The sequence below is a fragment of the Branchiostoma floridae genome, chromosome 2, assembly GCF_000003815.2.
Source record: "Branchiostoma floridae strain S238N-H82 chromosome 2, Bfl_VNyyK, whole genome shotgun sequence".
In the NCBI taxonomy this organism is placed as follows: Eukaryota; Metazoa; Chordata; class Leptocardii; order Amphioxiformes; family Branchiostomatidae; genus Branchiostoma; species Branchiostoma floridae.
This window is the reverse complement of record NC_049980.1, coordinates 28,099,894-28,117,097: the sequence shown is the minus strand read 5'-3', so window position 1 is coordinate 28,117,097 and position 17,204 is coordinate 28,099,894. Positions and strand designations below refer to the sequence as shown.

Below are 17,204 nucleotides of genomic sequence, written 5' to 3'. Positions count from 1 at the left end.
GAGATTATACAGGTTATCAGCTGTAAAAATCAAATAAAATTCCCACAAGTTGACAAACAGTAGCTAGTAGCCGCATTACATCACATTGTTTACCTTAAACGGTACCCGGTGTTTGAGGGAGGGTGTTTCGACAAAGATGGGAAATTTGAAGCTGAGACAGGTCGGTGCTCCGACAATGTCAGCCTGTTCTCCTGCATACCGCAATGTCATGTTTCCTGTGATGTCTCCCTGCACATGTCTTCTCCTACTGATATGTTAAGAGGTGCTTTTCTTGCTGCATTCTTTTCCCATCACCTAATCGGAATTGGCAGCTGTCGAGTACTTTAATCACTACCTTTACTGCTCCAAGATCAGAACGGTGACTCATAGTTTGTTTGCTCTTTCTTACAGCCAAATGGCAAACTATACCTTACTTATGGACCATTGAAATGTAATCAGATGCTTCCTGGTTTCAAAAAAACATTGTCAAATATTTGACGTTTTTATAGTTGAAGCACATCTCCTATATGTTTGTACCTCTGGATGCTCGCTCCGTAAACTCATTCAATCATTTTACAGTTGATTGGCAAACTATACCTCACTTTGGATCATTCAAACATTATCTAAAGTTTTTCGTGTATACGTAATGATTTAGAATGGTTGGACTTGATCGATAGCGTTGAAGCGCATATCCTACACTGTACCTTTACATGCTCGTTCCAAGTAGTAATGCAATTATTTTACAGCTGAATGATTAATTTTTAAGAATAGTTTAATGATTTTAGAGTTAAAGCGCATCCCCCGTTGTACCTCATTTCCATGAGATGTGCAGCCATTTTAATTTTTACGCAAACTTTCTTTCTTTAAATAATTGAAATATCAAGATTTTCCTATGTAGTTCACAGTTTGACGTTTTTTACATAACGAAGCGCATCTCCTACCATAGTGTGCTCGTTCTAACTTTGTTGGAGCAACAAACCTCCCCGAGTGCTGCCGGAAACTTGTTGATTGCAGTGGGAAGTTGTGATTTATCTGCCCCTCCGTGGAAGTTGCGGGTTTGTCGCGCACCTGTGCCGCCCTGAATGGAGCTTCCGATGCACGCGCGACAAACCTCTAATTAATTACCTTATCTCCTCTCACTGCACTAGGATTGCATTGACACAAAGATGATGATTTTGTACTGTACTTGACATTGTTTGAAACGAACCTCATCTGTATTAGGACCATCGAAAATCGAGGGAATCATCAACGTTTTGTTTCAATGGTGAGCAGATCTTGACCTGTATTTTGTCCAACATAACATAATCAACTTATTTGCAAATTCTTGCCCGTAGGCTAGTTGCAAGGGTATATATAGTACAAAGGTAAGTGCCTAATCTAGCAAATGTTTCTACTTGTTATTCAGTATTTTAGAGGGATATGTTAATGTTGAGTGATAACTATGAAGGAATTAAGAATGTTTTTCTTCGATTCCCTTTCTTATTTTAAGGTAGAAGTTTCTCACATTTAATTCTCACATTTAATTGCTGGGATGACTGATGTAAATAAAGCTGAAATATGATTTTTTAAAGTTTTCCCACTAACTATTCAAGCTTCACAATCAAATAATGTTGATACGTTATGTCTCGGGGGTTCCTCCCCATGACACATTGAAAGTGCCAGTACAGGCTACATGTAAAATAGACCCGTACTAGCATTGCCACGACAGGACGATCCAACTGTGACCATGTGTTTGTGAGACCCTTGATTTAATAATTGGAAGATGTACGATTTTAGAAGACTATAAAACAGATAAACGGGAATAAAATCATTATTTATCTTTACGAAATTCGTTGAGTGGTCAAGTCACTCAGTGGTCGCAGGGCGGTTAAAAACCTCTAGTGGCAATGGGGTGCAACAAGTTCACCCAACGAAGCTGTTCCGTTAACAGACCGGGCCCGTTACTCGTCCTATCTGCTCGCACATACTGACAAACCCTGCGTGGTTCCTGCCCCCTTCCCCATAGGTCACTTCACGTGCGCGACATGCACCTGATAATGGCGGCACGTAATTCGTTTCCACCCAGACTCCCTTTGATATCATTGTCTTGTTGCGCACACAACAGTCCTCCTGTATGGTCCCAATTTGGCGCATCCTGCGTCAGGCATGGCTGGACTTGGCGTGGGACTTACGTCTGAGTTATCTCGGAGAGATGGGAACAACTAGCCTGAAAAATGCATTCTCCGGCCTCTGGCGACATGCAGAGCCATAGTTTGGAGAGATAGGAGTCAATCAGAAAAATTCACTCTCTGACAGCAGTATATGGTTTGGAGAGATGGGAACAACTGGCCACTCTCTATAAAAAGCTGTCATGTTATAATAGCGAAGTGGTTAAGATTAGCGTGTATGTATACACTGTACGGTGTACAGGTCCAAATAAGTTATGTCTTAAAGGCGGGAAAAACTAACCAGAAAAATGCACTCTCTAGGCTCTGGCTGCCATTGCCTGGTATTCATGTTTCATTGCTTTGTGTTTATATTTTTTGTAGTGTATTAAGTTATGCTGTGTTTTAGTGTATTGTATCTGTAATGTATTAAGTTATACTACTTTGCTTCTAAATGTTACTGTTGGTACAATTTTGTCTTACATTATCAAGGCTGTGCATTTTGTTTGGCTCCACCTCCATTGTGATGGTAAAGTTTGATAAACAAATAAATAGCAGTATATTGTTTGCTAAATGATTATTCATGATAGAACGGACTTTTCAATGCCTATAGTTAGCTAATAGTAAACTGACTAAGAAAGGTATAGCAACTATATACATGGCATGGGCTATATAGCTACCATGTGTCGTTTCGGCAAGACGGGAAGCAACTAGCCGGAAAAAAAGTGTTCTCCCTTGGTATCTAGCACTTTTAACACAGACACAGTGATGTATGGTTTGCTAAGAGACAATTCATGACAAAAATGACTTTGATCCCTATAGTTAGCTAATAGTGAACTGATTAAGAAAAGTATAGAAACCGTAGACATGTCTGTGCTACCATGTGTTGTTTCGGCAACATGGAACAACTAGCCAGCAAAAAAGTGTTCTCTCTGGGATCTACACACTCGCAGTGGTGTATGGTTTGCTAAAAGATAGTTCATGACAGAGTTCATAGCTAGTTAACAGTGATATAACTGATTTGGCTAACTGTATAACAATCGCATACGCGATGTGTGCTACCATGTGTCGTTTCGGCGAGATGGGAGCAACTAGCCAAACAAAATGTTCTCCTTAGCATCTAGCCCTCTTAACACACACGCAAAGTGGTGTATGGTTTGCTAAAAAGGATGATTCATGACTTATTAAGCTTTACAATAGCGAAGTTAAGAATTGTATGTATACACCGCAACGGTGTACTCGTCTAAACAGTTGTCTCCAAAAGCGCGAACAACTAGCCAGGCAAAATGCTCTCCCTACTCAAGAGGCTGCAGAATGCTGAGCGACCACAAGTTTGACAGATGACAGTCAACAAACTGTGGACTTAGAGAACGATTTTCTTCTCGTTTGTCATCATTACGAAACCTTCAGGAGCTAAGGAAGCTCGCAATGAATAAAATTAATGCAGAGATTTGAACAAAGACTTTTTTGCAGCTGGAGGGTGTCCAGACCATTGCAGCAGCAGAACACAGTGGAATGCCATCAATCATCTTTAAAATCACACTTAAAAATCATGCATCATATTCCATTTATAACATCAATGCTCACACAGATCCAAGTTCAATCGTTCAGTGGTCACTTAGCGATCTCCCTCTACTGGAAAAGGAACCCTGGTAACTCCCAGTGAGTGGGAACACTACATGCCCTTGCCTATGATATATCCATGATAATTATACAGAGGTATGTCTTGTTGGAGAAGCTACTTGTCCTCCGGTCACTACCATAACTTCTCCACAACGCTATCGTCATTAGACCAAAGTTTTTCGACAGTTTTGACCTGTTGTAGCGTTTGATATGTGCGTGGCGTTGTTGACCTTGTAATCTAAGTCTTAAATGGACTCATGTCGAGAGGCCGGACAAAAGTGGAATCCTGAAAAACTAACCCCAAATTGCCTTGCCTGGTGTAACGTGACCGCAAGTACACCGCAAATTATATACGCTTTCACCAAGCAACGATTGTACCGTTACAATCTCATTCTTCTATAAAAAGGATTATAATCTTTGCTGTTCTTGTTTCAGTACAGTAATATAGAGTAGTTCTTCCTGTGTCTTGAATTTATCTCCACGTATTTGCCAGCTCGACTGAAAGTTGCTGGATGTTATCCCAAAGTGTAACTGTCCAAACATTTCACAATGCTCGTAGAATGATATCGCACATTGTATTGACATCTTCATGCGTAGTGAGCAAGTTTGTCTGACATTCCACATCAAAAGACTAGACAATGTTAGGCTATTCATGTCCGAAATGTACAAGTCAACCGACACAACACTGAAACCTGTAGCAGCTCCTAAGGTCTAAGGTTGATTATGTTTCCACGGAAAAAATGTATTATGATGATGATGAAAACTTATAGCAAGATTAACTACTATTCCTGCATCGTACGTTAAGAAAGAGAAAAAAAAAATGTCTTCAATTCACCACAAAAACCAAAACTAATGGGAACATAGGCACAGACCTCTAAGTGTCCATGTGGACAGTGCGTAAGGAGGGCGAAGAAAACTATAGCAATGTTGAACATTGTACCGCCATCTTAAGATGGAGAATAATCTTCAGCTGTGGAAGAAGTGTTGGTGTCATTATTAGAGAAAGGGATATCAATTTCGTTGTGACAAAAAATAGAGCGTATTCTTTATGCAGTTAGAGATCATCCTTACCTCTTTTCTGCATGAAGGTGAAGAGGTTGTCTAGAAACTCTTTCCTCTTTGGATCATCGTCTATTTCATATAGCTGTAAGACAAGAGAAGGTGTGTGAATTAGTCAAAACATGCTTTCACCGTATTTGTCTACTGTTAGTCTAGCTACGATACGAGAAAGGTATAAGTGTCCGATTTCTGGGATGTGGGAATAAAGAAGATTGTCGAAGAATGGTGACATTTCTCTTGCGAAACGTCAGTGTCTGGATACTGTCTGTTTCTTGTTTGTATCTCAAACGGGGATAGAATATCTTTCACATTTTAAAAAGTCCTTCTTGCCCTTGATGTTTAAAGTTTTCATCACTCGATCATGTTACCTACATTATATTAAGACACTGCAATCATGAATTCGTCACGTCGACACTGAGGCGTACAAATCCGGTAACATTATCCTCTTCTTCCCATCTGTTAACCTAAACTATTATGTCTTCTAGTTCTAGATCTGGACAGTCTTTTCATTTCGGTATTTGTGTCTATTTCTGGATAATGACAACACATAGGGATGTATTTATTTGCCTGGATACGTGTGATACAGAACCATGCGTTTTCTAGATTGCCATCATTAATCACATTGACATGGCGGACAATAACTATTCAGACTTGTTCCTTTTGAAGTTTCAATTGTATCATTTCCGAGTCCCTTTGAGGCGTTTATTTACTTTGATTTCAAGAGGTTGTCCGGAGTTATAGCAGTTAAGTCTCCAATCGTTAAGTTTTTATCTGTGTCGTGGTTGTTTATGAGAGTGAAATGTAGGTCGGAGGTTGGAGGTGTTGTCTGGTAGACCCTCCTTGTTCTGCCGACACAAACAGCTGTGTGAGGCTATGACAGGTATGATGGATGATTTCTCAATTCGCGACCGTCCTACGATGGTTGCTTTTATGTACACCTTTTCATTGTGATAAGATCAAGTCGCACAGTTGGCATATCGTCTTCTTGCGCGGCTTTGTTCGCGAAACATCTGTTGCTGTTTCTGGCGTTTGGCCGAAAGTTTATTCATCTCATATCCGGTATCAGTTGGATGACAGGGCCACACCTACGCGACATGTATGTCCTACAACTTTATCTAGGTCGCGAGACGGGCCCGAACGGTTCACACCTTCTTGGGTGTCCCAGACATGACCAGTTCCCTCCACTTGTCATCGAGAGCACTTTTATAGCCACCTGTGTCAGGTGTGTAGACGGGCGCGATGTTTGCCAGGCATGCCTTTTCTCCTCTCTCAAAGACGCCCCTTTATCCGGACCTCCTCTTTCGGTGATATCAAACCGGCTGAAGTACACTTTAATCCTGTGTGCTGGTATGTTGTTGGCATTCTCCACCCAACTGCCATTCCCTTAATCAAATCAAATCCCTGCTACGGTGTGTACAGAGTGCTGGTTTACATGCTAGGCTGTTTGCGCGACCCGTGACCTTCGACAGATTAGATTTCCCTTTGTTTATTTGATATCGACAGGCAAAGTTGTGTATGTCATGGCTTCCTGTTGCACATGCTTGGGAAACGTCCCTCCGCCAAATGCCGCCGACATTTGCCAACTGGTTAATCTAATAGCACGGTAGCCTCCACCAGGCGCCTCCAGTGGCTGATATAATAGCAGAATAGTGTGAGCGATTTGCAAGAGGAGTTAGCCGGCCGTGGAGGGACAAGTGCCACTCCTCGTGCACTCCTAGTGGCGGAAGACTTGGACTCCTGGCAAATTAAGTCATACAGTTTAATATAATTTGTCCGATTTCTACTATTTTTGCTGTAACTAAGGGAGTCTGGGAGTCCATAACGACGCGATCACAATCGTCATAGGTCGTCGTAGGTACTCTCTAAGCAGAAGTTGATGGGGTAAATTGTGACCTTTATTTCTTATCTGACGTCTTTTTCTGTCAGCTATGTTGGTGAAGATAGCATAGCTGACAGAAAAAGACGACGTATAAGAAAAAGGTCGTGATTTTCTCATCAACCTCTGCTTGTGGAGTGAGTAGTGGTACGTACGATTTCGATGTTGAACATTTTCAAGAAGGCTGTGACAGAACCAACCGCCTACAAGGAGCCTTTTTTGATAACACGATGTCTGAATTGGTGCGACATATACACACACGACTGTCCAAGCATGTCTTCAGTTTGCGATCTTAAGACGAATGTGAACATGCCCCTACTAGTCCAAGTTTCAAGTAGGCTGTGACAAACACAACTGCCGACAAGGAGTCTTTTTTTTTATAACAAGATGTGCGACATAAACGCACTGGACTACCGGGCCCAAGAAAGTCTTCAGTTTGCGATCTTAAGACGACTGTGAACATGCCCCTACTACTACTAGTAGTTCATTTTCGGGTAGGTTGTGACGACAAGGAGTCTTTATTTCTATAACAAGCTGTGCGACATAAACACACTGGACTACCGGGCCCAAGAAAGTCTTCAGTTTGCGATCTTAAGACGACTGTGAACATGCCCCTACTACTAGTAGTCCGTGCCTTAAGGGAGGCCACGCTACAGCGGGTGGATCTGTCCGTCCTTCTCACGGGTTGACACTGGATCCACCTGCGATCGGAGCAATATTGCTGTGTGCTGTGCCGTGACGCATTCCTCACCCGCAGCCAGAAGTCATGACGCGCTCCCAGCCACCACCATTGCCCAGACTTTAATTTCACGTATCAACAACATAATGGAAGCCTGTGGCTGACAGGTCCGCTTGATAAATGGGCGAATTGAATGACTCGGGATGCTTTGGTCTGCGCTGTTGGTATGCGTCCGACGCAGGCAAATAGCCTTTATATACAATTGATTATTGTTCTCGCCAAGGCCGGGCGGGCATAGTTAGCATCGCTGGATGATTCCTAGAGTGATATCAAAATTGTCTGGCAAATTAATCCCTCGCCCGGGGCGCCCTGTGACCGGCAAGGGTGCTTCGCCCTGTTAGATTATTCACGCTACGTAAATAGTTGAAAATTGATGGCGAAGCTGGCAGCCTTCCAATAAATATACCTGCCAGATACACATATCCACCGCACAGGACCAGACTCCCACAGCCAGCCAGCCGGCCACGCGGTGCTATTTGCTTTACGGCCTATTGACAGCCAGCCGTTTCAATGATGCTATAAATGAGATGCATAGCAGTACTAAATATTGATAAAGTCCGCCATAATATATCATCGCCGGATAATTACGTGCCTTTTGTGTTAATAACAATCCCTTTACTGTGCAGCGGGGCGGAGTATCCGGCATCTGTTTGCACAGTAAAGACAATTGGAGGACTCGGAAATGGGGTCGTTTTGAGCCGGTTTGAAGTATAAAAGTGATAGTTCACATGAAACACAACTGGTACGGTATGGTGTGGTCCTATGCAGGTGGATCTAGACAACCTGTATGAACGAGTCTTTCGCGCGATCGGGTCTCGGAATGGACACCTTTTGACAAGAATTTTGAATTGAGGTCAATTTATTGATTTATGGCAGTTTCACTACATGTAGATCATAAAAGTGATGTTCCGTATTCCGTACATTTGACACCAGAAAGTGCGGTAGGTGGTTGTGTCGCAGACATGCTTTTATAACAGAGTCTCCGACCGCGCAACTTTGATGGATATCAATGTACAACCATTTTTGTGATAGTGGGCATGTCACAAGGTTATAAAGTGATATTTTATACGCCAAATAGCAATTACTCAAGTAAGTGGGTATGATTTTGGAAACGGTCAGATGTTTCGGACAGAATCCACTACCTTTCGTGAGTGACACTAAAGATAGCTCGTTGTAGAGCAGGTGTATATATATTCTTACTATGAATTGATATGAAAAAGAGATCTAGTTGGTGAACAGGTTAAGTGATGTTCAGTTTGACAAATAAAAATGTGAATGATGCGATGACTTTAGATGGTGACTGGAGCACCGTAGGCTTCCCATAGTCGCCAGGTTTTAAAGTCTCGGAATGGTAGCACAACTTCAGTACCTGGCAAACATCAATCCTCGACCGGAAGGACAACAACTCCGTACTTTATAAGTGTTGATGTGGGACCAACGAATATTTATAGTCCGTGATAGGACGAGATGTTTATGGGTGTTATGGAGACGTATCTCGCGGCGGGCTATTGCCCCCAGATACAGTAGATAGGGCACAATCCAGACCCACTTCATCAGGCCGTGTTGCTTATACCAACGCGCTCACAATAATCAGTGAAATTTTTACACGAGTGCTTACGGCGAGTAAATGTTTGCGGTGTCCGCAGATAAAGTAGGACTTGTTTGGACAATCGTTGGTACTTAGGCGGAACACTGATGCGGACAGTAAATAAAGTTATTTATAGGGAATCTTGCGTTCATAAATTTTGTGTCACCGCCACATTGTGTGGGTAGAGCAGACAACACAAAGCCAAAAACCTCTCGCTGGAGGCGTCTGTGTACAAAATAATACCAATCGGACGTTTCCACTTATATTGCTCCCTTATAAATCACAAACTACCAAATGAGAATTGGAGTTTATACCAGGAACTCAGTCACTATAAACTGGATAAAAAGTGTTGAAGTTCTGGACGTTTCAAGTCGCATCCGTCGCAGGTAAACTTGATGTGTGTTTCTAATATAAATCTTATCAATGAATTTCACCATTTTGACTATTACATGCCCATAAAATGTCTGGCGTGGCTGAGAATGGCATGTTTGAATATGCTTCAGGTGGTATGATGTATCGACAGGAACTCTGGATAACTTAGGGACATTGTTTATGGGTCAACTCCAAGTTCACCTTTTCTTGAATTGGTGGAAAAGGGACGACCCATTTACAAGCGACAAGCCCCTGCATCGTCTGGGCGAACCGCTGCTTCTCCCTCCCACCACACACACCGCAGTGTGGACACAATGCGGACGTCATTTTACAATGTTTTTGTATAGATTACATCCGCTTCTGATAACAGATTTGCGACTTGTTTGAGCGCTCAATTTGCCTGTCACCACTGGCTTTACCCCGGGCTACAAAACTTGTCCTGGACTGTCGAGTAGGGCCCACTACTGACTACACTTCCAAACTATGATGTTAGTTTCAACATATATCATGGGACAATTTCTTAAACATCAATCAACTGATATTTAAAATGGCAACGTCTGGCGTGTTGTAATCCGACCGTAACGGCAAACATCGTAACCAAGGCGAGTTAGTACACAACCCAAACACAGTCGCATGGTTTGACACAGTTTGGACTTCTCACACAATCTACACAAGCTACAATTAAGGTGTAGAACACACACAGATGGATCTCAACAGAGGGGAAGAAGTTACACTCTTCTTATGTTCTTGACTGTCATGAAAAGGATAATTCAAGAAGTCCTTCTCGAAGAGCGTAGAGAGACTATATAATAATTCCAGAGATGGAGCACAATATTGAATCAAAACAAAGGTTGATAAAACAACACTCTTCTAGAAATAAATTCTTCTTATCTTGCCCTGACAGAAAGGACAATTTTCAAGAATGACAATAATGCCTTCTTAGAGAGCCTAGCTTAGAGAACCTACGAGTTTACGTTAATCTTGATGTTGGAGCACATAAATGAATCAATACAAAGGTTGAAAAAGTCACACTCTTCTCCAGATTAATTCTTCTGTTCTTGCCCTGACAGAAAAGACAACTTTGTGCAAAGACGTTTGACAGTTTAGCTTTCTCAGAGATTCTATAGATCCTACGAGTTAGTCTAGGACACAGGGATGAATCAAAACAAAGCAGGAAGAAGCAACACTCTTCTGGAGTTAAGTTGTGTTATTGTCCTCACACAGAAATGATAACCCAAGCATCTTCACCTCGTTAAGTGCCGTCATGTACTGGTGCGCACTATGGCCAAAGTCGCTCTGTCGCTGCCCCGACACTTTCATGCTGTCCAACGCTGCCGGGATTTTACGCTGTTTCTGTGTAGAGAGGAATCAGGGGGTCAATTTGTATCAAAATTGGAAAAGTTTTTACAGCCGCAGATTTTTAATTTCATTGTTTGCAAACAAAAGATAGCAACCAAGCAGAGAGATTCGATTTCAGAAAACAGGGGAGGGAGGCGAAAAGAGCAGATTTAGGTTTATAGGAAGTTGGTTAGTTAAAACAAACACGTTACTATAGGTTCCTCTCTACTCAAGAAACACAGGTCTTTACAAACCTGATAAAGACATTGTCCGAGGAGCACACTGGGCTGGACAATGCCGAACACACACAAAACACACACAAAATACAACACAGCAACTCGTGTCAACAATCAACAACTCAAATCAGTACATGTTTCTTCTTAGTGACACTCCGACAGTGTATGAAGTATGGACTATAAATAAGCGTTGTTGTTTCTCTAGCATGTTGTCTCAGTAACATTGTTTCCTTCCGCGCTACGGACGGGTTTCACTCAGATCAATGATCGTCTAATCGAACACATACAGCACATCACATCTATCTTGATTAGAAAATTAAGACTCATTAATATTCAATGTTTCTCAGTTAAGATGACGTGTTGCGCAATAATTCCACAGGGTGCAATCGGCTGTGACGGCGGCTTGGCCGGGGTTTACTGTTGCGTTGGTCGTGATGAATGGAAATGCCATCAAAATATCTCTGTCTAAATAAATTGTGACTATTTTTACCCCTTTCTGGTGATTTTTTTCAATATACACTGGACCTCTGACCGCGCCCCCGACTTTTGCGTGACAACTCTCGGCATTTTTCCCACTCACAGTATATGGATAAACTTTGATATTAGCGATAGCGTCCCAGCAGTGGGTATTTACACAACTGAGCAATTTTATACATTAAAACACGATTATCATGCCAAGCCGGCGCTAGCACGCATAGTTCTACACTACAGTAACAATAAAGTCTGAACTGTGTGTTGTCTGGTAAAAGTTTGAAGAAAACATCTCCTGTCTTGTGTATAAAGGGAGTTTATAGGACAGAGGGGAGCCGTGAATCAAGCCTGTAGAGCATTATTAACGGCGCTCGTGATATGGATGTAATAGGCCGGCCGGCTTGTAATTTGTGTATCTAATCACTCCACATGATAGGCCAGAAATGAAATTTAAATATTTCATAGCCTTTTATGTGAAGAGGAATTAATCTGGGTAACATCGCTGCGGACTATAGTGTGGATTGAGTTTGAATTATGGTCCCATAAAGTTTCCATCAAATCTTAAGTCAAATAGGGAATTAGTGCTGCTTATATAGGCACCCTGAGATACGGCGGGTATCCACGATACGTAAGAATCCCTGGTATCTACTTGCGATTGTTGACAAGATGGAGACTTTTTGTTCGAGTCAGGTAACAATGTTTAGCAAGAATGTGGAAATATAAAACCGTCTTACAGTTTTATAGTCGTTTCTTCGTTAAACATAGTTATGCCACTTCAACAGTTTCTCCCACGTTTCTGATGATTGCAATGTGTTGCTCTACATCTGTGCCATTTGGATAATGAGACTTAATATGATTTCCTTGTTGCCAGATACTAAATATGTTGACAACTAGCTGTGATTTGCCGTCCAGTTTGCAAACTAGTTGATTCGGGCGAAAAGCGGCCATCCCTTACTCTGAAGCTACTTTTTGAGCGTGTCTTGTACTGTATATGATTTTAATTCACCGTAGCATAACATTTTCCACAAGTCTTGGTAGTGAATTAGGAATGATACTGTAACAAGCCTCCTTTTACCAACGTCACTACCCACTTTTAGAATAGAATATCATAAGACAACATACAATCTTGATACTATAGCTATGAAACTTCAATACCAAAGTTTGCGATATTGTTTAAACCGGGATGATTGTGAACCAACTTCGGCTTAGACATTTACATCATCAAACACATCTATTTTGAATTAAAAGTGTCTCCCTTCGAGATAGTTCGTTGCCATCATCAATCATTAAGTAAAAAGTTATCTGCACTACAGCTACAGACAGAATTTCAGATAAGCTTGGCAGAGTTAGATTTGAATGTTGAAATATTTCCAGAATGCGACTGATATTCACAAACTCTTCTCCGCACCACCCCGCGAACTCTTCCCGTGTTTCCATTCAAACAGAACCCGTGGCACATACCAGGGATAGGTCAGCCTACATGTCACGGTAGCCAGGATTCAATTTGCAGCTTAAACGCTTTCTTCACGTGAACGTATTCAGTTTTATATCAAAACCGTATCAATGTAGGAACCCTTTAGAGGTGCGAGTTGTCCGCCTCTGCTTCTCAGGCGAACCCTTATGTATATAACGGCTCCAACCTGATGGTGGCCGACGCGTCCAAGGTTGCCCCCATCGAGAAAAATAATTGGAAAGCGTCATTAATTGGAGATTCTGGCGCACGGTTCGGGCTGTATATGCCGTGCAGCACTTCACATTGGTGCCGAAGTGCCCATCGGAGGCATGCGGCTGGCGATCAATAGTGATTACGCACTACACTTATTGATAAAAAGTCGCCATATATTGCATTACACAATCTGCGAGTTGTTATAAGGTTTTAAAGAGGACGGGTGGTGGCGGCCAATGATAGCGGTGCGAGGGTTATGACTGGGATGATAGCGCGTAAGGCCCAATGTCCCACGGATCCAGCTTAATGGAGAAATGCATAAATTAATCTGAGCCGCCCTAGCCCGGGAATGGGCCGGTTTAATCACTTTTTCGGCATCCAGACGATCGTATTATCGATATGATCGCCGGCCGGGAGAAAATGGGGCCTGATGGATCGGGCCGAGAAAGCCCAGTAGGGCGGCAATGAAAATTGTGGTGGCCGGTAAATGGTGGAAAATTCACCCCCTGATTAGGGGCTAACAGTCGAGCGCGACCCCTGGAAAGTGAAATCGAAGTTTATGGTGGCTGGAATTTGACTTTCAGGTCAGGTGTGCATGTAAGATAACGCCCTATCAATGCAGAGGGGTAATCAGGAGGGTTGGGGGGAGATTGACCCCCGCTAAGTTCTCTGTTTTTTTGCGGGGCGGGAGGAAAAACGTCGGCGAAGACAAATTGATCGCGTCCCTCCCCGTCAAGCCTCCTTCAGACCTGCACATTACTCCCGCCACAAAGCCTATCTATTGATCGCATGATAATGCTGGCCAAATGTTGATACAGGCATTGTCGAACACGCATAGCTCTGCATACGGCATGACTGGCTCCATTCACCGACGGCCTCTTTTCCTGGCCCCCTTTCTTCTCCACGAAACCAGACAAAACCTCACGATCAAAAGGGCCAAATGCCCCCCGCCCGATCTCTGATTCTGCAGCATTCAGCAGCGCTTTGGCCATTTTCAGGATGTCAACACGCCATGCGGGTCGGCTGTTAATGTACAGCTATTTGGTGAATCAAGCCGTATCAGAGGTCTTTTCACTTCGATAACGGCCACAAAAAGGCCCACAGGATGTCCAACAATGAGGCCCTTCGTCGGCAGTCAGAATTTTGATTGCCGACTTGATATGTCGCATTTATAATCACCGCGACCGGTAATTGTTGTAGATACGCTTTTAAGAAGGTTGTTTCGTCGGCCGAAAGTGGCGCGGAGCCGAAAACAAACACAAAGTCCTCCAAACGTCCAGAGATTACCCGATACATGCGATGAACACATTAATCGTTATAAACCCCGCCATGTATCAGTTTGTGTGTAACTTTTGATTAATGAGAAAGGATCGGGGATACAAGCCTCTCAGGCGGTATCCTTGTATCGACGCCCTCTCCCTAGTTACCGCGTAATTTGAGGCATCGTATCGACATGTTTCATTCAGCGGTTTGCCCTGGGAGTTCGATCTGAGAAAGTACAGTACATACACTAGAACATCAGAAGGCATTTTGCCATTGATGTTTTGTACAGACGGCTGGTCCCCTGGCGCCAATAGTCCGCGCTGATAGACAACTTTCTAAACGTAACATCAATCCTCAGAGGGGGTCGGAATTTAGAGATGTGGGAATGCGTTTGCAGATCTTTTATAAATATCCACGGTGGACTTGATGCGCCGTAGTCATGCGTGCCGTGTTGTAGTTTGAAGTCGGTGCGCTGGTCTGTTTATGACTCGGTGGTTTCGCACCTGTTCGACAAACGCGACGCTAAGTGATATTTTCCGAATTGTCACTCCCCTGTTAAGCCCGCCACTAAGCCACAGGTTGCCTTTTTTTATGCAGGGCCATTCAGATGTGTAAAAAGGAGCAGGCATTAAGAGCAATTTACGCGTCGTTTATGGTCTTTGTTTAAACGTAGGTACTGGTAGGAAACGTTGTGCGAGTTATTTTCTACCCAGTAGACCAGACGTGGCATGTTGATAAATATTGGTCTCTTGTCACTTTTCCGACAAGTTGACATGAACGAGTGGTGTTTTCTGGGGGTGGGAGGCAGCCGTGTTTACTTTACTACCTTGTAAACGGGCATGTAATGGTGTGTCGGAACCCAAACAAACCCCACTCACCGGCCGGCTCCCGTCTGTGTGGCCGCGAGACTACCTGAGGACGACTACACTACCCGCCCGAGGAAATGCCCTTACTACCCTGGAATGCCCCCCCCCCCCCCCCCATGTGTTCCACCTGGGGGTAAGAACGTCTGAACGTCGACCAGTTTGGTCCCGACTGGGGAGGGTAGTAGGAGGGACAGAGGGGTGTGTAGACCTCGTGTATGGTTCACTACCTGTCTGACGTGAAGGACAGCTTTTGTAAATGGCTATCAAGGGAGCCATTAATCTCTGGTGTGGCTGGTGTGTTGTTAGATACATATGTGTGCATGTTATATGTGTGTGTATGTGTGTATGTATCGTACCTGCTTGAACTGTTCTTGGAAGGACCACTCGGCCTGGTGGGCATGGGCGTTCAGGTGTTGCTGCATGAAGGCGAGCTCTCGGGACTCCGGGGAGAGCTCCGGCGGGGAGCTGTCAACCCCGAGCCCCTGGTGGAAGTGGCCGGGCACCGACACGGACACCGCGGCGTTAGCGTTCTCCTTGGCGGCGGCCTGGTCGGGCTGCCGCGGCCCGGGGTGCTCGAGGTTCAAGGGCCGGTCTCCCGCCGTGGCCTCGGCCACCTGCCGCCTGAGCTCCTCCGGGGGGATCTCCCCGGGCTCCAGGGAGACGGAGTCGTCGTCGCTGAGGTCTCGACTCGCCTGTCGCTGCAAACTTTCCATGGTGCTCAAGTCCACGCCGCCCGAGTCCACCTTCATAGCCCAGGGCAGAGCCGTCGTACTTCCGTCCGTGTGGTGGTTTCTACTACTCGGGGTTGTCTCTCTGCTCGCTAGCTGGAGCCACCAGTTGCGCGCTGACGTCCCGTCCGACTCAGCCGGTGAGAGTGTGTAATATGGTGTCGTCGGTGTAGCAAGGCCGGCAGATGGTCTCCCTTGGTCTTCACGGGACGAGGACTTGCCGCTGGTAATGAGCTGTGTGGAAAATGGGAAAATGGGAGAATTTCAACGGGGGTCCGGCCGGTAAAGGCGCAACACGCGATTACATCTGGACCGTAAAATCGGGGCCAGAAAAGAAGCGCCCAGCAGAGTGACAAAATTCGATTATAGCCGAGCGCTCGGCCGCACATTTTCGGTGGCCAGAGGTCAACCGGCGAGCGGGTGCCTGGTTTAGTCCCTGCTCAATCAATGCTAGACCAAGTGAGCGAGAGGGCCGTACAGAGATTTCTTTTCTTGTTTCACCACATCTCCTTATAATATATACCAAACACCTTGTAGCAGGTGTCTCCTATACAACACGTGTCGACACATATGCTATAGTACGTACCGTTCTGCCTACCCTGACAGACACGGTTTACGATGATACACACACACACACCACACACTCACCTCACAGCAGTACAGTAGTAGTACAGAATATTGTCAGCGCTCTGGCCCGACTATCTATATGTTGGGGTTACGCGGGTTACGTAGGGTTAAGCACGGCGATCCCTGCTGATAATCTGTCGACCCTTCACCCGGCCGGAGTGCTCATCCCGCCACGGCGGATCTCTGGTATCAAACATGCACGGCGCGTGTATTTACACGCCACCGGGTTACGCCTATTTGATATCAAAGTTAATAAGGTTAATTTATCTGAGATTCGGAGCACGGCCTCACCTCAGCTGTGGCCGCCAGTCCGATCAGTCATTTCCCGATCGATCGATCGTTTCTCGGCGGGTGTTGGCAGCTCTGCCGCCGGGGGGCTGGTGTCTGGTGTCCGGGGCGATTGGTAGGGTGGATGTGCCGGCAGGTCGGACTGTATGTAACCTGGACGGGCCGCTCGGGGGGCGCTACTTTTTTTATTGGGGACAATTCACGCGATTCGGTGGAGGAGGGAGGCGGGAAAATACATTCATGTCAGACCACGAAGCGCTGAGAAGTTGTACCACTGGTAAACCCGGAAGTGACGAGGAGACGCGGTAGATATGAAATATCATTCGAATGTTACCACTTTG

General features: G+C 44.5%; 1 protein-coding gene across 4 annotated transcripts in view; it reads right to left on the bottom strand.

Moving 5' to 3' along the window:
- The window catches only part of LOC118409288 (AT-rich interactive domain-containing protein 3A-like), a 52,351-nt gene extending 35,285 nt beyond the window's left edge, over positions 1-17,066 (bottom strand). For 2 of the 4 annotated variants that reach the window (XM_035810180.1, XM_035810183.1), the window contains exons 1-4: positions 16,867-17,066; positions 15,577-16,182; positions 10,629-10,733; positions 4,818-4,890 (exon numbers count right to left, since the gene is read on the bottom strand). In XM_035810180.1, coding sequence (XP_035666073.1) covers positions 4,818-4,890; positions 10,629-10,733; positions 15,577-15,969 — 571 coding nt within the window. In that variant the 5' untranslated portion in view covers positions 15,970-16,182; positions 16,867-17,066. Of the gene's footprint in view, positions 1-4,817; positions 4,891-10,628; positions 10,734-15,576; positions 16,183-16,596; positions 16,810-16,866 lie in introns of those variants that run through there. The other 2 variants (XM_035810181.1, XM_035810184.1) reach the window with 2 other exon arrangements.
- Between the last annotated feature and the right edge of the window lie 138 nt (positions 17,067-17,204).